Source organism: Balaenoptera physalus (genome assembly GCF_965194825.1).
Source record: "Balaenoptera physalus genome assembly, chromosome: 12".
Lineage (NCBI taxonomy): Eukaryota > Metazoa > Chordata > Mammalia > Artiodactyla > Balaenopteridae > Balaenoptera > Balaenoptera physalus.
The window spans coordinates 13,894,024-13,915,586 of NC_138897.1; the positions used below are offsets into that span (position 1 = coordinate 13,894,024).

General features: G+C 48.5%; 1 protein-coding gene across 7 annotated transcripts in view; it reads right to left on the minus strand.

Annotated features, from left to right (window-relative positions):
* The window catches only part of TNFRSF11A (TNF receptor superfamily member 11a), a 161,854-nt gene extending 141,421 nt beyond the window's left edge, over positions 1-20,433 (minus strand). For all 7 annotated transcript variants that reach the window (XR_014251745.1, XR_014251746.1, XR_014251747.1 and 4 more), the window contains exon 1: positions 20,277-20,433. Coding sequence is in view for 4 of the 7 variants with exons in the window: in XM_082416924.1 (XP_082273050.1) it covers positions 20,277-20,351 (75 nt within the window). In the remaining 3 variants the exon portion in view is untranslated. The remainder of the gene's footprint in view (positions 1-20,276) is intronic.
* Positions 20,434-21,563: the final 1,130 nt, after the last annotated feature.

Consider the following 21,563-nt stretch of genomic DNA (forward strand, 5'->3'; position numbering starts at 1 on the left):
TTTTTCTTTTTTAACATGTTTATTGGAGTATAATTGCTTTACAATGGTGTGTTAGTTTCTGCTGTATAACAAAGTGAATCAGCTATACATATACACATATCCCCATAGCTCCTCCCTCTTGCGTCTCCCTCCCACCCTCCCACCCTCCCTATCCCACCCCTCTAGGTGGTCACAAAGCACCAAGCTGAGCTGATCTTCCTGTGCTATGCGGCTGCTTCCCACTAGCTATCTATTTTACATTTGGTAGTGTATATATGTCCATGCCACTCTCTCACTTCGTCCCAGCTTACCCTTGCCCCTCCCCGTGTCCTCAAGTTCATTCTCTAGGTCTGCATCTTTATTCCTGTCCTGCCCCTAGGTTCTTCAGAACCTTTTTTTTTTTTTTTAGATTCAATATATATATGTGTTAGCATACGGTATGACCCCTTCTTTTTCCTACAGATTCTAGCTCTGACATCTCCCATCTCAACAGCAGCTGGGAGAGCCACCAGGCTGCTCAAGCCCCTCCTGGTCCTCTGGCCCTTGCCTCCCAACAGCTCAGAATTTGGGCCTGACTCGAGCCCCCAAGACCAAGCTACCAATGGTTATGAGGTGGTAGCTCTTATTATTGGTAGCAATCCTAGTAAGACAGTAATTTGATAAAAACATGTTCCTGCTTCAGTGTTTTGGAAGCAACCTCCCAGGGAACGGGGGGATTCAGCAGAAGGCTGCAGATTTTCGGTTCATGGGGTGATTTTGTCAACCACCTCCAGTCTCCTCTCTTTGCCCAAGATGTAGCAAGAGAAGGCCTTTGGTGACCGAGTTGAGACGTACAAACTGAGTTACCTACGTTTTTGTCTAGTTTGCCTTCAGGATTGACCTGTTTCCCTCTAAAACAATAGAGCTTCTGAACCATCGTTGGTTTCATGAAGCAAATAAAGCAGAACCACTTCTAAACTGTCTATTTATTGAATAAAGAATACAGTCACATACATTCAAAATCAGGTCTGTTGCAGCACTTGTGTTTTGGGGAATACGATTTGATTCATGCATGGTACTTAGAAGTCTCATAAAAAACCAGCCATGTCCTACCACAGTTCTTAATCAATAAACTACAGAAGTAATGTTTGGCCCCCAGAGTTTACATCGACTAACTTCTGCTTTCTAACAGACTTCCCCTGAATGTATAAAGAAACACTAGAGTCTGTTTATAGCAAGTATCCTTTACATCCCCTGCCTTTCCTTTCCCCCCATATAAATTCCTTGGAACGTCTAAATAAAGGAGTTAAAATGGCAAGACAATACATCTGATTTATTGGCCAGCTGTTGCCTCACTTTCTTGTGTGTTTTGTGTCATGTGTATATTTGTTTCAGGGCATACGGGCTGGTATTTAATTTTAACGGCTGACAAACTCTTCTGGAATAAGCATGTCCACAGTCTGTGCAAGGCTTTGGGAGGCCGGAGGCAGATAATAAATTGTAAATCAAAATTGTCTTTATAAAGCTCCGTGGATTTATTTCCCAATGCAATGCCATGTTGGGTCTAACCCTGAGAAACCCCAAGCTGAAGAAACAAAATATTTCTGTGAGCTGAGCTGCAGAGACCGGAGGATCTGTATTCAGAATCCTGGAGGGAAGGTGGACTTAAATATTTATTTTTCGTGCTGTTAATCAACCCAATTGTAGTGAAAGCCATTACGAATACTAAAATTACTTTTCTGCTCTACTAAAAATTCATGCTGACATATAACAAAACAGAAAGAAGCTTGGCTCCTTCTGTCAAACCAAGGGGAAAAGAACCCAACCCAGAAGAACAAATGAGGGATTTTCCATAGATTTCATTTTATAAGATATCATCCATGACTATATTTGAGAATTTGGCTGTAAATTAAGTAAAGATGGTATCAAATTTCTGAATGTTACAGTCAAACTGAAAGATGTGGTTTTTCTTAAGAGAGAAACTACTGAGTGTGAAAATAATACCTAATAGTTCTGCTGCCCTTGAAAAAAATATCCTTAAAGAAAGTCACGAATGAAAAGTGCTCTAATCCAGAATAGAATAGAAATCAATGACTAGTGACCTGTGTTCCCCAGAACACCAAGAAAGCGGCTTTACTATGAGGGTCTCACACCAGGAAATTGTTTCTCTCTGAAGCCTCTTGTTTTTAGAAATAAATGAACAACAAACAAAAGGTCTCAGTCACAGACCAGAGGAACCGAAAAACAAATGTTGTTCCTTGTCCATTTCTTTGAATGTCTGTTTTTTTAGCTGGCTGAGCAGTCAGGCCAGAGACGAGGTCTAAGTTTCTCCCCTCAAAACATTTCAGTTAGGGGCTTCCCTGGTGGCGCAGTGGTTGAGAATCTGCCTGCCGATGGACGGGACACGGGTTCGAGCCCTGGTCTGGGAAGATCCCACATGCCGCGGAGCAACTAGGCCCGTGAGCCACAACTACTGAGCCTGCACGTCTGGAGCCTGTGCTCCGCAACAAGAGAAGCCGCGACAGTGAGAGGCCCGCGCACCGCGATGAAGAGTGGCCCCTGCTTGCCGCAACTGGAGAAAGCCCTAGCACAGAAACGAAGACCCAACACAGCCAAAAATAAATAAATAAATAATTAAAAAAACAGAAAAAACATTTCAGTTAGTGAATCCAAACACAGACCCTTTCAACTGAGATGTTCTAGGGGACCTGCCCAGTTTGGTCCCTTTCTTAGCTCCATTTCTCCAGAAGCTTCCAGTGGCCCTGCTCTATTTTATCCGGCTTACTACTCTTGAACATGGCACAGTTATATGTCTGTTACTGCAAAGAAAGCATCCACTGTCATGCTTCTCGGTTCAGAACTGGAAGTGGATATCATAGAGGAATCATTTGGAGCTTGCACATCAGATAAGGCAGGTTTCTAGAGAAAACGGAGAAATGAAACACTAACTTAAGTAAAGTCTGACATGCCAGAATGTAGGGATTTACCAGACCAGAGGCCAGGGCCAGAAGGACACAGGGAGAAGGGAGCATGGTACCAGCGCGCTGGTGAAGACGGAAGAAGCTGCCTGGCCAGGTAGCTCCCCTGGTCGGTTAGGGCAGGGCAGGCTTCAGGACAGGATTCTTCCACCCAGGGCAGCTCTTAGAGTTGAGCTTCCAGATTGGCCTGGATAGGTGAATGCCTGACATTTCTGTAATAAAACTGTCTACATTTCTACAATTTGAGGACAAGGGGAAAAAAAAGTCAGTTCTAAGCCTCAGTCTCTTCACCTGTAAAATGGGGCTAATAATTGCACCCATCCCACTGCAGTGAGGATGAGATGGTATAATTCATGGAAAATGATGTAGCAATGGCAAGTGGCAATACTCAGGAAAAATGAAGGCTCTGCTTTCTCACTCTGAAGCGAAGGACCTTTCTAGCAGGTAGCTGGGGGAATGAGGTGGGACGGGAATTGTGTCACTCACTCAGCACAGGGGCGCGCACCTGGATGGCGGTCGGTAGGGGGGATGCTACTGTGGGCACCTGGGCAGAATCGGTGAACATCAATTACTTTTATCAGATTGTTCCCTGGTGGGGGCCTAGAGGGAAAGGAGTGTGACAGAAAAAGGAAAGAGGGTGGAAAAGAGACCAGGGACTTGTAGAAAAATTCTGAAGGCCTGGCAATTTTCCTGAGCGTACCATCCCTGTTTAGTTTTAACATGGCTCTGATGACAAAAGCTGATGGCAGAGTGTTTCAGCTGGGCAATTGGAAAAACATGATTTTGGGGGGTTTTTTTTTGGCTGCACCTTGAGGCTTGTGGGATCTTAATTCCCTGACTGGGAATAGAACTCGTGCCCCCTGCAGTGGAAGCGTGGAGTCCTAACCACTGCACCGCCAGGGAATTCCCAGAGAAACATGTTTTTAATCCAAAAGGTTTATTTTTTTTTAAAGCATGTTTGACTTCACATAAAGAAGTGCTTTCTCATGAGACTGAAATGGTGGCAGGTGGCCCGAGTCATGGTAGCGGCTTTCTGTCTGGAGCTTCAGTCAGTGATGGGGACAGAAGCTGGGCTGGGGAAGGAGCGAGCTTACTCAAAGCTTCTGCTGATAAAGCGTTTCCTAGACTCTGTCAGTGATTTCTGTCAACTGGGACAGAATCGAGTTATGACCAAATGCCCTTCTAGACATTTTCATTTTAGAAAAACTCAGAATTTCAAGCAGAAAGAATTTCAAGCAGAAAGAATTTCAAGCTTACAGGTTTACAAAGAAAACATCAGACTTGTTTTTCTTTTGCACAAACCAAAGCTTCACATTTCATACTTCAGAACATTACCTATGGCACCTATGAAGATAGTATGTTATTAAAGAGGCAAAGAAAATAAAGGAGCAGCTTTTGGGGATCTCCTGTGCACCCCAGCAGATCACCCCGCACACTTCCTGGAGAACACTGAACTGTGGAACATGTTAAGAGTGTGAAGACCCCACGTTATACAAGCCAGGTATGTGGTCTAAGTCATGATGGAAGTGGATACAGAGAATCAGAGGGTTTAAATAGAAAACTCCCTGAGTGTCCAAAATACTACAATTCACTTTACAGAAATATATTTTACACACAGCTCTTGAAAAAAAAATTCTGCTGCTAAAAGTGAGGCTCGGGACTTCCCTGGTGGTGCAGTGGTTAAGAATCTGCATGCCAATGCAGGAGACACGGGTTCGAGCCCTGGTCCGGAAAGATCCCACAGGCCGTGGAGCAACTGAGCCCGTGTGCCACAACTACTGAGCCTGAGCCTGTGCTCTAGAGCCCAAGAGCCACAACTACGGAGCCCTGGTGCCACAACTACTGAAGCCAGTGCACCTAAAGCCCGTGCTCTGCAACAAGAGAAGCCACTGCAAGGAGAAGCCCGCGCACCGCAACGAAGAGTAGCCCCTGCTCACCACAACTAGAGAAAGCCCGCGCACAGCAACGAAGACCCAATGCAGCCAAAAATAAATAATTTACATATTAAAAAAAGTGAGGCTCAACTGTTCTCTGATTGGTACAATATGAAAAGATGTGTCTCTGTTTGAGAAGAATGTGAAGAAAATGATGACCATCATGAATACTATTATAATAATTGACCAGCTACTAAGGGATTTGGGGCATTCTAAAATGCATTTTATGAACGTGTTTCCAGTGATAAAGAGTATTCAGAACTCCAACTCGAAGGCGTTCATCACAGCTGGTCAGCTCCTGCTGGTCTCGTTGAAAACCCACTAACATGAATCAACCCCCTCCCCACATACAGACCACTCCCCATGAAGGGGTTGTGAATTGATTTCCTCACGATGCAGACACTAGAGTAAGGCCAGTCATTCCTTTGCCTGAGTCATTTGCCTTATCTTGTAAGATGACTTTTCATATGATTATGACCAGAAGACAAATTTCGGCCTGGTCTAGGGTTTAATAATACAAAGCACCGGTCTCTTAAAAAGCTCTGCTATCATCACACCTTCAAAGCTGTCTTTACTGAGCTCTCATATATCAGTATTTGTGCAAGGGATTGGCTTGTGTAGGATAAGGGAATGAGTCCATCCCTACCCTCTCAAAGTGTGTCGCAGCAGAGGACACAGGCAGACAGAGAGGAGAGAAAACTGACAGACAGAGACCCACAGGACAACACAAGACCTGGTGCACTGGAAAGACCAAGTTCCACCAAGTCCCTGGATGCAACCCTCACTGTTCACGGACTGGGAAGGGGAGGGAACCCGGCCTGGGATACATGGGAAGGAATCACAGAGGGAGATGCACAAAGTCCAGAGGGCAGGGGCAAGGGCGGAGGAGTGAAGAATGGGGCTTGGGAGGGGGGAGGGGGAGAGGAGGAGCAGTGTGAGACCTGGGGCAGATGCGGAGGCAGGGGAGTGGGGCTGTGGGAAGAGGCAGCTGTAGAAGAAAGGGGGGTCATTTTTAGCAGTGCCATGGAGTGTACTGCAAAGAGTGGTGGAATGAGAAGGGCCAATAAGAAGGTGCGAACTCCTTTTGGCAATGAACAGTGTCTGATGGAGGGAATGACTGGTGTCTTATGGAAGGAATAGCCATGTAAAGAGCTGTCATGAACAAACAGGGTAGGGAGTCTGGATCTTGCAGGAGGAGCAAAGAAAGTGGCTTATCTCAGGGAGATGAGAAAGGGCTGTCTCCATCGTGAAACACTGAATTTAGGTCTTTTTATGCCAGTCCTTCGAAAACCCATTTTTAAAAAAACTTTGGGGGTACTTTAATTAAAAACTGTTTTTTATTGGGGTAAAAATTTTATATATATATATACACATATATATATATGTGTATATATATATATATATATATAAAACAAAATTTGTCATTTAAACCATTTTTTTTTAGTGTACAATTCAGTGGCATTAATTACATTCATGATGTTGTATAACCGTCACCATGGTCTCTTTGTAGAACATTTTCATCACCCCAAACAGAAACTCTTTTAACCATTACACAGTAACTCCCCATTTTCCCCTCCACCTGGGAACCCTGGAGTTAAACAATAATGCCCCATTTTCTCCAGCCCCTGGTAACCTCTATTCTGCTTTCTGTCTCTGTGAATTTGACTATTCTAGGTACCCCATATAAGTGGAATCATAGAGTATTTGTCTGTTTGTGTCTGGCTTATTTCACTTAGCATGGTCTTCAAGGTTCATCCATATTGTAGCATATATCAGAACTTCATTCCTTTTTATGGCAGAATGATATTCCATTGTATGAATACATCACAGTTTGTTTATCCATTCATCTGTTGATGGATACGTGGGTTGTTTCCACCTTTTCCCTATTGTGAGTAGTGCTGCAGTGAACACTGGCACACAAATATGGTCATTCTATGTTCAGCTTTTTGAGGAACTACCAAACTTTTTTCCATAGCTGCTGCACCATTTTAATATATTCCCACCAGAAATGCGGGAGGGTTCCAATTTCTCCACATCCTTACCAACACTTGTTATTTTCCATTTTTTTGGTAATAGCGATCCTAATGGGTATGAAGTGGTCTCTCAGTGTGGTTTTGATTTGCATTTCCCTAATGACTAATGATGCTGAACATCTTTTTTATGTGCCTGTTGGCCAGTTTTGGAGAAATGTCCACTCAAGTCCTTTGCCCATTTTTATGGGGTAATTTCATTTTGCATGGACCTGTTCACAGGACTCAATTTAGCTGTCAACAGCACTGACTTATTATATAGGACTGGAATGGTTATTAGAGGGCTGTAGGACCCTTGGGTTCATTTTCACCAACTTGAAAGAAATCTTTGATTTTCCTGTTTAAGAAGAACTTTCCCAGTCTAAACAGCATCACTGCATGGCTCTCTAGAAAACAATCAAGGAGGTTTAGCATTTAAGTAAGACGTGCTCAGTGAGTTTACAACCTAAAAGTGGAACAAATTAAATATGCATTCACTTACTCCTCAAAAGTTAACTGAACACATCCTATGTGCCAGAGACAATTTTAAGTTTTTTGGATACAGTAGATACTAGACAGAGAGAGTCCTTGCTTATATTGTACTTTTTGGGAGAAGAGTGACAGTAAACAAACATGTAACGGAATCTGGTTGGAATGATTGCGATGAAAAAAATAAAACAGGATAGGGCTTCCCTGGTGGCGCAGTGGTTAAGAATCCGCCTGCCGGGCTTCCCTGGTGGCACAGTGGTTGAGAATCTGCCTGCCAATGCAGGGGACACGGGTTCGAGCCCTGGTCTAGGAAGATCCCACATGCCGCGGAGCAACTAGGCCCGTGAGCCACAATTACTGAGCCTGCGCGTCTGGAGCCCGTGCTCCGCAACAAGAGAGGCCGCGATAGTGAGAGGCCCATGCACCGTGATGAAGAGTAGCCCCCACTTGCCGCAACTAGAGAAAGCCCTCGCACAGAAACGAAGACCCAACACAGCCAAAAATAAATAAATAAATAAAAATTAAAAAAAAAAAAAAACCAGGATAAGTGAGGTGATGGGATTATGAGGGGGAGTCTCATCAGATGAGATGACTTTTTGAGTGGAGACCTGCATGAAGTGAAGGAACAAGCCAAATTAATAGCGAGTGTCAGGTAGAGGAGTAGTTCAGGTGGACAAAAAAGCATTTGCAAACGTCCCGGGAGGGTGTGTGCCTGGCTTGACCAGGAACAGCAGGAAGGCCTGTGTGACTAGCGCAGCGAGGAGAGGCTGGAGTATAAACTCACACAACTGATGACATAACTTACCCAGATCGTGAGTTAATATGCACCTGCAGCTCCAGGACTGTGTGATACTGACTTTAGGTTCGTAGTGGACATAACGTTTTAAATAATAAGCACTTCATACTATTTTTATCACCAGGCAGGAAATACAATATTTGCCATAAGAGTTTTTAATTTTTACGCTTAATTGTGATAAAATACTCATAACATAAAATTTACTGTCTTCACCGTTTTGCCACCAGATTTTTAAAAAATAGATATTATACAGAGAAAAAAAAAATCTGACTCAGGTCAGGTTTGATTTTTAAAAAAAGGAAAAAAAAAAAAAAACCCTTAAAAATGTAGAGTAATTGTGGCCTATTAGAAGTCTTGGTATATCCACCATTTCAATTTAGCAAACGTTACAGGTGACTTCATGAGCTGTCTTGAAAGTTGCTTTTTATGGCCGCATCAGTATTTTTCTTCTCTGACCACCTTGGTTCCAGATAAGCTCCTTTAAGAAAAAAAGTGCTGCACTTATTTAGACAGGAGCATATCAAAGGTCTGTTGATTTTTCTTCAACTCTCCTTCTTACTTTCCTCCCAATGTATTTATTATCTCTGCTCCTAGACCAGAAAACATAGGGCCTACGGGAAAATGAAGAAATAACTTTGCATCTCAAAACCTTAATTGCAAGTTTCTTTGTCTTCCGGGGAGATAAAGGGCGAGAAAAGTCTGCAGCCGTGGGCTACCTGAAGTGAAGGCCCAAGGAAGGTTAGGGTTTGCCTTGTCCTCACACCGTCACCCCACAGGCTCCAGTGAGTGCCCCTTTATTCGCCTAGTGCGAAAGGATTTCTTTTTTTGCCATTCTTGAATTTTTTTTTTTGTTGTTTAACTTCTATTCATTTGAGATGAGAACTGCTTTCTCTTCTTTCCTGTAGTAAGCGCTAATGGTCCCTGTGCTTCCAAGCGTGTGCTGGTCTGCTGGACGCCAAGGACCCTCCTCGGCTCTGCCTCCATACTGGGGGTGGACCAAGCTAATAAGGTGGTTAGCCCCCAAAGTGGCCGGGGTAGGGACTAGACTTGCCCCCGCCCGCCTCTTAAAAGTGCACAGAATCACCGGGAAATCTCATTAAAAGGTGATCCTCATTGGGTAGGTCTGGGGCGGGGCCTCACCCTGCATTTCTAACAAGCTCTCAGGTGATGCTCACGCTGCTGGATGCTGAGTGGCAAGGTCAGAGATGGTTCAAGGCCAAGATGAAGTCCGGCTCCTCAGCGAGGCTCCCCGGGCCCGCGCGTGTGCTCAGTCCCACCTCAACCCACTCCTCCTACTGTCTCCTCGCAGCCCTGCCCTGGATCCTAGGCCTAAAACACACTGCGGCCCCTGGCCCCCATCCCGCTCCATTTCGTCCAGCCAACCCGTGTCATCCTACTCAACCCTGGAGCCTGAGTCAACTAGTCTGACACATGAACTCGCCCACACTGGCTACTTTGGTTTAACCTCAGATCTCACACCTAGACTGGTCAGCCCCTCGCGCTAGGTGGTCTCACATCCACCAGGACTGTCTCCTGTCCCAATCCCTTTGATGCTCTACGGTTGTTTTTCGTGTGTCTGCTCCTCCTGGTAGACTGAAAGCTCGCAACTAGGCCCTCAGCACACCGCCCCCTCCCCACACTCGCCTGTCCCCAGCATTTTTCAACAGACGGCCCTACACCACTTTCAGGGTCACCCCCCACTCAGGATCCTTGGTTAACTTGCCGGCATTCCAAGCCCCCTAACCTGGTTTTGTGTCCCGCGGGCCTGCTGACCACCCACACGCCACTCTACTAACCACGCCTGCTCCTGCGTCAACCCTGTCCCCATGCTTTGTTCGGCTCTCCCCACCTCTATCACCAATCCAAATGCCAGCCCTCTCTCCTGGCTCGGCCCGTCCCACCTCTCCTGGGGAGCCCTGCCCGGGGACTCTGACCCACGAGACCCTCCACCCTTCCTGTATCCCACCATGTATCTCATGTATCCCACATCTCACACCCTCCGATGTCCTCACAGGGCCACACCCAAGGACTTCAACTAGATTCGAAGTTCCCGGAAGGACTAAGCCAGTGCTGGCGACTGAGCAGGTGCCCACAGGATGCTGGACCTGGGGGGAGATGCAGCGGGGGGACCCTCCCCATTGAGGTGGCTGGGGCACCAGACACCACTGCCCTGGCCTCTGGAATAATCATTGCCCTGCTCGGCACCCTTCATCTATCTTGCTTTTCAAGACTTTAAACCCCACACCTAGTGCTATCCCTGGACTTGTTTGAACTCGTCCCTCTTCTTCCTTTTTTTTTTTTTTAACACAGTTGCGCTTCATCTTCTCTTGTCTCAGCCACAACTAACCTACACTTTTTAAAAAAATAAACCATGATTCAAAAAGAGTCATGTACCACAATGTTCACTGCAGCACTATTTACAATAGCCAGGACGTGGAAGCCACCTAAGTGTCCATCGACAGACGAATGGATAAAGAAGATGTGGCACATATATACAATGGAATATTACTCAGCCATAAAAAGAAACGAAATGGAGTTATTTGTAGTGAGGTGGATGGACCTAGAGTCTGTCATACAGAGTGAAGTAAGTCAGAAAGAGAAAAACAAATACCGTATGCTAACACATATATATGGAATCTAAAAAAAAAAAAAAAAGGTTCTGATGAACCTAGGGTCAGGACAGGAATAAAGACGCAGACATAGAGAATGGACTTGAGGACACAGGGAGGGGGAAGGGTAAGCTGGGACGAAGTGAGAGAGTGGCATGCACATATATACACTACCAAATGTAAAATGGATGGCTAGTGGGAAGCAGCCGCATAGCACAGGGAGATCAGCTCAGTGCTTTGTCACAACCTAGAGGGGTGGGATAGGGAGGGTGGGAGGGAGACGCAAGAGGGAGGGGATATGGGGATATATGTATACATATAACTGAATCACTTTGTTATACAGCAGAAACTAACACAACATTGTAAAGCAATTATACTCCAATAAAGAATTTTAAAAATACAAAAAACGAACTCAACCACCCAAAATTATTCAGTACCTTTAAGCGCTGCACTGTGCCAGGCACGGGAATCTGACTCTCCTCCACTGCCATGTTCACAGAGCAGTGCCTCTCAATCCTTACCGTGAAAAAGAATCAACTGGAAATCTTTTTAAAATGCAGATTTTCTAACAAGCTCCCAGGTGATGTTGACACTGCTGGTCTTTGAGTAGCAAGGTCAGAGATTACATTAAAGACCGAGAGCCAGAACTTTCTCATATTCCCAAACGCTGTACAGTTGTCTCCATTTACATAATGGACATTGAGAACCACCTCGCCCATCCCTGGAGACAGACACCATTTATCTTGAGTGGGTGAGGGGAAAGAGTCGGCCCTCATGCAACACCTACTGCGTGCCAGGCACCACGCTTGAGGCTTTCCCTTCCTTATATTTCTGCTTCCTCACAAAGAGACAAGGCAGCCCATTCAGACAGTTAGTGATAAGCCGACTGGCACAGTGCCAGACACAGAGCAAATGCTCGAATTCTAGGTAAATTAATGAATAATTTTTCCTGAAGGACTGTTGTGATCTTATAACTTCCCTTTACAGAAAACTATGATGGTTTCCTACTAGCTCTGAATCAAATTCACACTCCCAAGCATGGACTTGGAAAGGTTCCACCAGTTGGGGGCAAAATTAGAGACACCCTGGGGGAAAGGGGTTGCAAAATCAAGATCAGAAATCTCTTCCTGGGCTCAAATTGTCTTTTCTAATAGGGATAGAACACAGGTCCGACTAATCAACACACAACACAGCTGCTCCAGCCTCTTACGCTGTCCCTCGTGCTGGGAACAGAATGCCTCTCACACTGGATGAGGCCCCTTTCACCAGGCCACCCTGGACTCGCTGTTCAGGCACAGAGCAGCCGGGTGCCGGTCACACCCGCATTCCCTTGCCCGTGAGGACTGCTCCATGCAGTTAAGATGACTGGTTGTGCATTCTAGTGCTTTGGTTATTTGTAATTTTACACCTAAGTAGGACCTCAACGGCCTGGTCACAGGGATCCCAACTGGGACACAGAAAACCTAAGCCCATCAGAAGGGGCACTTTCCCCCCACCCCACCCCATCCAGGACAGAGCCTGGCAGGTGGCAGAAGCGGGATAAACATGGCCCATGAACTGTCTTGACAAACGCAGGAGCAGGGCTATCGTCAGTGGTACAGTACAGTTTATTTCTGGTGGGGGTGTGTGTGGCATAGAGGAGTCAGAGATGCCTTTGCTTCAGGAAGTGGCAGAGATGATTCAAAATGTCACATTTCTTTTCCTCCTGAGTCAGGGAGCAACTGGCACATGGACCCTATGCTGAGAATGTTCAGGGTGCCTGTTTAAACTCAGCCTTAAGGTCATAGTGTTCTTTCTGCTCAATGACAGTTAACAACAGAAAGGCCTCAATGAATGTACCTCCTTGAGCCGAGCCCCACGAATGCAAACTGGTTATGCTATTTCCCAAAATGCTAAAAGAGCTTGCTTCTGCCCAGTCCCCCACCACGTCCTGGAAGTTTCTTTCTCTGCTGCTTACCTGTCCGATAGGCAACTGCATAAGCAGTTTCCCTGAGGGGTTAAGGCCATGCCACTGGGGCGGACACCTGGGAGGGGTTCCAGCTCTGCCACTTATGAGCTGTGCAAACTGGACCTCTCTGTGCCTCACATTTCTCATCTCCCTGGCAAGGTGGAGTGAGGATTGGAGAAAATCTATGTAAAGCACCTAGCACGTGCCTGGCACACAGGATGGATTCAGCAAGAGTCAGGTGCTTTTAGTACATTCACCATATATATTAACTTACAGCTGAGCTCAAAATCTTTTTATGGAATCCCACGTCTACAGCAACGGTTCTCAAACTTGAGTGTGCGTCAGAATCCCCTGCAGAGGTGGTTAAACGGTGTGTGATATAGTGGGCCTGGGGTGGGGCCCGAGAACATGCATTTCTAACAAGTTCCCAGCTGCGGATGCTGGGTCCAGGGCCCCCCCCTCCACAGGGCAGAGTCCAACTCCCTCCTGAGGTTTGTTCGTGACTAATCAGCACCCCTCCCGTCCCCAACTGGCCTTGGCCTTTCCTGGTCTCTGGCCAGCTCTGGGCTCCAGACAACCGGACAGGACTTGAGTTTCTCCTGTTTGGCTATGCTTGTCCTACCTCTGCCCCTTCCCCTGCTCACTGTGCCCTCAGACTCATGTCCGTCCCTCCAGGCCCAGACAAGCGCCACCTGCCCAGCTCTCCACGGCAACCCTGTGCGCTCTGCGCTCCCGCGACGTCTTGCTCTTGGCAGCTTTAGACCACCTAACTGCAAGAACTGAAGATGGGGTGTCTTATTTTCCCTACTAGGTGGGGAAACTCTCCAGGGCACAGGCTGTGGGGTAAGTCTGATGTTTTCCAGAGGGTCTTATGGAAGTGCAAAACCAGGGTCCAGAGAATTGAAAGGAAAAAAGGCTGACAGAGAGGTTAAAGGAAGTAGCATGAATAACCCGAGCAAGGGGAAGTAGTGGGCTGACAATCTTCAACGAGAGAAACACAAAAATAAAGAAGACGTTGGCCAACTGATCTTTACCCCCATGAAAGAACAAATTTGAGGAAACGGGGTCAAATTGTGACACAGTATTAGATTCTGCTATAGGGAAGTTCCTGCCACTGGGAATTGTTAAATAATGCACTGGAATAGCAAGGGTGGGTGTGAATAATCTCTACTAGGCTTGAAAAATGGAACAGATTCTCAATTACCATGAACGTTTCAGACATGATCCTGTTTTCCTACCTTGGGTACAAAATTGAGAACCCTTGACAGATTTTTTTTCAACTGGATATGAATTTGGCTGCTGTTTGTGCTACTTAAGGATACACTTCTAAGTTAGTTGCTAAGTATGTTCCAAGAAGGAACAAATATTTTTTAAAAATCAGAACCTTAGAAAAGTGGCTCATTTCCCATTCTGGGGGTGGGTAACGAGAACCCAGGCTGGCAAACGCTGCGGTGCTAATAGGATTTGTGCGACAGCACATGTCCACTCTCCCTGCTTGCCAGGTTTAACCATCACATTCACAAAAAGTTAGAGTTTTTCTTCCTCATTTTTAATGGAAAGTCTTCAAATTTCTGGTAGCTGGAGGAAGTGGCTCTTGTACTCTCAACACTGCACAGGAAATGTAATGAGTTATTATTACTCCGATGAACTGAAAGGGTAGTTTTTGCAGTCGGTTCTTCCTACCACTTGGAAACCTGGCAGCTCTCTGACTTTGCTTGTGCCAGACGGGCCTCTGTGTCACCTGCTAGCCTAGGACTTTTTGCAGTGGGGAGCAGAAGGGGGGTGGGCAGAGAGGAAGGGAAACACTCAGCTGAGGCACTAATAGCCACCAGGAAAAGGTGTCTCATGCAAGCAAAAAGTTTTTGCTGAGCTGTGGGTCCAAGGTAAACACTGCTTCTGCTGGGGGCAGGTGACCTATCTGAGGCCAGCGTGGGAAGACCACGGCGCAGGCCACACCAGCTCTGATGCTGGACTCTTTGGGGGTCACTGCCTGCTTATCTCTTTAGGCCTGAGTTTTAAAACTCTGCCTACATCCTGAACCTCTGATTCAAAGACACCTTTAGGTCAGGAAACGGCTCTGAATTCCAGAGCACACAAATTTCCTGCAGAGCCAACGCCTTGGGGCTCTTAGCTTGTTTTTTACCTCAGTGGGGTCTAAGGACCTTTGCCTCCCAGTAAGATAATCCAAAGCAGATGCGATTCCATATCCTAAATTGCAACCTTCTTTATTGTTTGTTTGGGGAAAAAACCAATCCTTCTTTCCTTGAACCTGAACCTGCTGTGATTCTGATTTGGACTGCGACAGAAGTTTCCTTAATAAACCGTGAAACAATACAAGCAAACGGTCAGTTGTTCTGTTCTGACATCTACCACATTTTTTTTTTTTTTTTAAATAATAGGTCCAACCACATCCTTTGCCCCGTATCTTCGGCGCCCAGCACAGCCTGCTGGCTCTGAAATCGCTCCTGCGCTTCTTTCTCTTGCCACCCTCCTGACCCGATTCAAGCCTTTACCAGCTCTTCCCCAAAGCAGGGGCTGTGGCCTCCTTACCACGCCCCGGACCCCCTCCTCCCCCCAGCGCCATGGCACCCTTCCCCGTGACCTCCACATCTGATCACGTCCCTCCCCAGCTCACAATACATGGAGATAAAATCTAAACTATTTTCCTTGCACAGAAGGCCCTCGAGTGCTGGCTCCGCCTCCCGCCCCCCGCCGGCCCTCGGAGCCCAGGAACACTGCCCTCGTTAGAGTCGCCTGAAAACGCTGCACTCGGTCTGGCCTCCCCACCGTTCCCACCACCAGGCAGAGCACAAACCAGTCCTGATCACCTAGCCCACATGCTGCCCCCTTGCCCCTCTTTCTGTGCTTTGGTAAGGAAAAGGGGGTACTTTCCGCCGACACTTCCAGGCCGGTTAAAGCGCTCTTGTCCTGGGCGCCCACCACACTCTGAAAGCCCTCTTGATGGCTCGAGTGTCCCACTGCATTCTGTGTGCACGCACCTAGGCCGGGCGCTTCCCGGAGACGAGGGCTATGCCCCTGCTCTCCGTCTCCTTAGCCTGTTGCAGGGCGGCCCACCTGGAGGAGGCGCTCGCTTCGTTGCGCTAAACGAGCACATCTAACACAAACGCAGTCCTCTTTCTCACTGTTGAGTGCTGTGCCCTGGACGTGGCAGCCCACAGAAATCCGAGGCTGGAGGGCGCCGGTGGCGCACAGGACAAAGACAGCGGGTTAGCACACGTGCACGCAGACGCGCTGAGACTGCTGCCGGGGCTGCCGGGCGATGAGCGGGGCCAGCAGCCGCTGCCCACGAGAGGGAGGGCAGGTCGCCGGGGAGCCCGGCGAGAGGGAGGGCAGGGCGCCGGGGAGCCGCGCCCGCCGGGCTCGCGGGCAGGAAACAGCCTGACGGCGCCTCTCGGAACCAGGGCAGAGGAACCCGCTGGGCTGCGCGTAACCTCGCCCGCCGCCCACTCAGTGTTAAACCTCAAAAGCGCACTGAGAACTTCAGACCCACTCGCTCTTCTGTTCTGCTGAAGTCCACTGTCTCACTCGTGATTTCTTCAGGCTCGGCGCTTGGGTTTGGGGGGTAGAATGGAGGAGTTGAGCTTAATCTGTGTTCCTAGCAGTGGGTCCTACAGGAAGCTCCCACGTGGCAGCCAGAGGGAAACACGAAGATTAGGTGCCCGACTTCCTACAAACCAGGTGGAGAATTTACAGGCGCTCGCAGGGAGAATCACCTGGCGCGCGAATCCCACCCACGCCGGCTCTGGGCGCCGGGAGGTGGGGTCAGGTACGCTTCCCTTGCGGGCTGGGGTGCGGCCGCTGCAGGGAGACAGCAGACAGGCCACAGCTGTCCTGGCGGCCACCTGGCCCGAGGGGAGATGCCCTGGGGGGTGACTCATTTGTAGAGAGGGCAACTGTCAGGGCGGGATATAGATCCACATCCACAGCGAGACCGGCCCAGACAGCATCCTCTGGACACACCATGTGGAAAAAACACCACTATCTTTTTCCATGCGCTTCAAAGATAGGAAAATAGCATGGGGGGAATTTTAATACTGATCTGGCAGAGAAAGTTCACGTGGCACCTTCTTCAAACAATACTCTCTGCAAAGGAGGCCCTGGTTTGGAACTCCCCTTTTCATGGCCTCATAAAACACTGATTTATTGACCTTCAAAGACATACCTTTATTGTTTCAGTTTTCCTGGCATATGAATTTCTGGTAGATAACTGAAAAAGCAAGCTCGTATTTCCTTATCAACACGGAGAATATGTTCATATTACAGATGTGCCATTTTCGGGGGAAGTGGTGGGAAGGAAATAACAGGGAAGGCATTTGAAATATTTATCAACAAAATGAACGAAAAGGACACTGATCCCCAAGTCTGTGATTCTCCAAACAAAGTAGTAACTTATGGCCAAGCCTTCCCACTAGGATGGGCTGGCAGGGCAGGAAGACAGCCGGGGCAGGCGTGGGCACCTACCTACCCAGTCCCACCCAGGGGATTTCCTCTGCGGGGTCTCCCCACAGGCCTTCCAGGGCCCTGCGGCTTATCTGTTTCTGATTAGTCTACACTACCATCTCAACAAGGGCCATACAAGTGTTATCTCAAAAACTATAAATGTTTAATGTCCTGTCTGTCGTGGGGTTTCTTGAATTAAGCTAGCTTTACAGATAGTTTTGTGCTATCTATAAAGTCATAAAACTATGTGGATTTTCTCTTTTTGGCAAGATTCCTTCAGGCCTAAACCACTGACGCCACCCTCTCAGATAGAAAGCTTTCTTCCCCACAACAGCCTCTTGGAATCATTCCCTCTCTGACCCTTGATTTCCTACCCATCCTCCGAAGACCTCTTCAGAAGCCCCCTCCTCCAAAAGTCCTCCCTGATTCCTCCAACTATACTCCCTCCTTCCCTCCACCACCCTCTGCGCTTCTCGTTATCATAGTCTGCGTTATTATTATCACTGCTTCACCTGTCTCGTCCTCTGGACTGGACTGTGACCTGTGAAGACCCAGCTATGTCTTCGCCTTGTTTCTCACCAGCACAAGGTTTTACATCCCAAATATGTTTGCTGGCCTGGGCACGAGTGAATCTGCCCTTAGGTCTTGGATAACTAGGGATAAACACGGCTGTGTGATCAATTACCTCAATGAAAGCAGCCTGCTCCTATAGTTTCTTACTTGGAATAAACAGCAGAACTATCAACATAACAATTTTAAATGTTTTTTTCTGTAGGCAAATATTCTTCTTATGTCTGAACTCAGATTCCTTCACACAGGCGCAGAGAGATATAATCACAGAGATGTTTTAAAAGGCAAAACTTACAGCCCCCCAGGTAAGTTTAAATCGATTTAATATAATGTAAATGAACCTAAATACAATACTTGCAGATAAAGCACTTTCCAGAAGCTGTTTTTGCCAACTATTTTACAAAACCAATACCTCCCCCATCCTCCACACTCAACAGTTCTTTAAGCCTTGCCCAGTGTGTGATAACTAATCGCCAATGCAATGCCTTTCTTTGAACTAATAGATCAGGTTGGCCAAAGAAGCAGTAATTGAACAGAGTGCTTGTAACCACAGTATCTTTGGGGGATAATACTGCAACATTACATCTAGCTCCACCTTTCAGAATTAACGGATTTCCACTGGGGAGACTGGGCACAAACTTATATCATTTGATTAGAGCTATCCCAATATCATTTGATTGTTTCCTGTTTAGGTATGATTTAAAAATGCACATAATATAAGTAGTCAAAAGGGAAAGGGGTGGGGGGGAAGATAGCACTTGCTGAAAGATAACTCTGAGAAATAAATGTTTTGATAGCAAACGAGTTCATGTTAGAACATACTGCATTTTACACATATATGTACATATGTAGTTTTTGCAATAGCACTGTGAGATGCTTTTTTTTAAACTGTGTAGTGAGCAGGTTTTTCTCAGGTGGCTAGCTGTTCACTGGAGCCCTAGTGCTGTGGTTCAGATAAGGCAGCACCCTGTCCAACCTGTTGAACACTTAATTAAGCAACACCTGAAGTGTTTAAAATGAAAAATTCCAGCAGGCTTTTCCGCCTTCTTTGCCCTCAACCATTCCTAGAGACTCATACCAGTAGAAACGAAATAGACTGAATCTTCCTGAGAATTGTCTGCTCCAGCCTTATAGCACGTTCCTGCTATTTCTGTCAAGGCTCTAATCCCAGGCTGGCTTCCCCCTTCTCCTCACTCCAAACACAGTTCTCCAAGTGCCGTTCCCCTTGTCTTCTTGGGGTTTCGAGCTGTTCCCCCGAAAGCTGTTAACAAGAGCCTAAGCCAATCTTTACAGAGAAGGGAAATCTGAAACTGCTGAAACCCAGAAAACCACCAACATTTACCCTTCCCTCTGAGGGACTTCCAAGTATACAAGGCTTTCATAGTATTTGTGGTGCTGGGCTTCCTACACTACAGCTCTCCGCCAGGGAGGGCAGAAAACCAGTAACTGGTTTTATTTATTTGGCAACTGTACCGAGTGATCTTGTAAAGAAATCTCTTCTGAGAGGACTTGGGGTGGGAAGGACAACAGGACATGGGAAAATGCTCTTGTTCTGGCACCCCCAGGCCAGCAGGGCCTGGCCCCAGTGAGACTAACCACTGCCCGCTGTGCCCGCCGGCCCGTCCCCGTCCCAGCCCGGCTGAGCGCATGGAGGACGGGGCTGTTTCTGGCTCCCCTACTGGCTTGAAGCACCCCAGGTACCTGGGTTTCTCCAACTGTGAACACTATTTTGTCCTAACACCATCAGAGGGGTTCTGAGAACAAGTGATTCTATGACATTCTGGGCCAGAACCTGAGCCGGTGGACCTTAAACTGTAGGGAGGAGTCGGAGGGGAGAAGGGAGACATAAAAAAGAGGGGAGCATAAGAAAGAAATCCGATGTCAGCCTTTCTGAAGAAACTACCAAACCCTGTTTCACCACACTCCCGGGAGGCGAGCATCGCTCTAGTCTTCAGACTACCAGCGAAGCTGAGGCGGGGAGAGGGTGTGAAGCCCAGTTAGAGGGAAGGACCGGGAGCTCCGGCGGGTTCAAAATGGCCCGAAAGGAGAAGTCGTATGTGGGATGGTTACTTAACGTGGACACTGTCCGCGGCTCCGAATTTTTCCCTCGCTTCTCCTTCTGTTCGCGGGGGAAGGGTCTGTGTCCACGCCGCTGTCTCCGCAGCAGCTACACTGCGGGGGCACCTCGTAGACGCTCCAGAAATGTTTAGAGAATAAACGACACCACCAAAGCCTGCCACTAAGTGGGACTTTCGGAAGCGCCCGTGTCCGGGTGCTGGGGTCCCGCAACTCCCCGTTCTGCACCCCAGTTCCCCTCCACTCGCCCGTTCCCTCCTTCCACCGTCCACCCCGCAGCACCCCCAGCTCTCCGCCCTCTCCGCCCCCAAATCCTCAGCTCCTGCGGCTCCGTCCAGGTCTCAGGACGTCGGGCAGCCGCCGCGCCGCGTCCTTCCCCAGCTCCCGCGAAGGCGTCGGGCGCGGGACCGGGCGCGCGGGGAGCGGTAGCCGGGGCGGCCCTCCTTACCTGCAGCCGGCCGAGCAGCGCGCAGAGCGCAAGCAGCGCGGGCAGCGGGCGACGCCGCCGGGCGCGCGGGGCCATGGCGCGGAGGGGCCGGCTGGGCGGCCCGCTCTGCGGCCTCTGCTGCCCAGGCGACGCGGCAGCCCCGGGCCTCGGTGTCTCTCGTCCCCGCCGCCGCCGGGCCCCGCCCCGCCCCGCCCCGCCCCGCCGACGCCCGGCCCCGCCCCACCGCCGCCTGGCCCCGCCCCGCCTCGGGCACCTGTTCCCGCCCGCCCGCCCGCCAGGTGGGGCCCGAACGAGGCGGGTGGTGTCCGCTTCCCGCGCCTTGTAGGGGGCGGGGGGGACGGGGAGGGTGCCGGGAGGTGAGGGTCGCGGGGGCGATCTGTGGTGCTCTCCACGCCCGCCGCCCGCGTCCTCTGCCGCACTGTGCGCCCCTGTACGCAGGTTTGCCTGCGACCTGCCTTCGGGTGTCTTTCATGGTCACAGACGCAGCCGGCCTGCATCCCAGGACTGTCGGGGCCGAATTCCCGGGGAAGGAAGACAGCCCGGCGGCCTGACCCCCGCCTCGCGCCCGCCTCGCGCCCGCGCTCAGGCTTCCCGGCGGGGCCTCCCAAAGCAGGTGCACCTCGACCAAGAGTTAACGAGGAGAGGGTCTCCATCGGAGATTCCATAGGGCTCAGTGAAAGGATCAACCCAATATAGCGTCGAGCACGCTTCATCATATCCCTCGTTCGGTCTTCCGGCCAGAAGCCACTTCCTCTTGCCTCCTCCGAGCTGTCAGCCGCCACGCTGTCTCCGTCCCCCGCCTCACGTGCTTAGGAGTACGTCTGCCCTCACCTGCCAGGTGGATGCTGGATGCACACGTACACCGAAGCCTTTGCACAGATAACTTTTTTGAGTGAAAACTGGTCCTCAGGTCAATAGAATGTATTGTTTTGAGTTCCAGAACCACCAACTTGTCAACTTTTGGCCTAGCATGTGGTGTATCTTAGTGAATATTCCGTGTGCACTTGGAAAAACTGTATTTCACTGTGGCTGGTGAAGTGTTTTATAAATGTCAATTAGGTTAAATTGGTTGAAATACCCATATTGATTTTCTGTCTACTTGTTGTGAGAAAACTAAATTTCCAACAAAAACTGTGGGTTTGTCTATTTTTCTTGATCTGTCAGTTTTCTTATTTCATGTTTTTGAAGCGCTGATTAGAGGCATGAACATTCGGGATTACTATGTCTTTTTGATGAATTGATCCTCTTATCGTTATTACATGTCCTCCTTGATCGGTGGTTAAATTT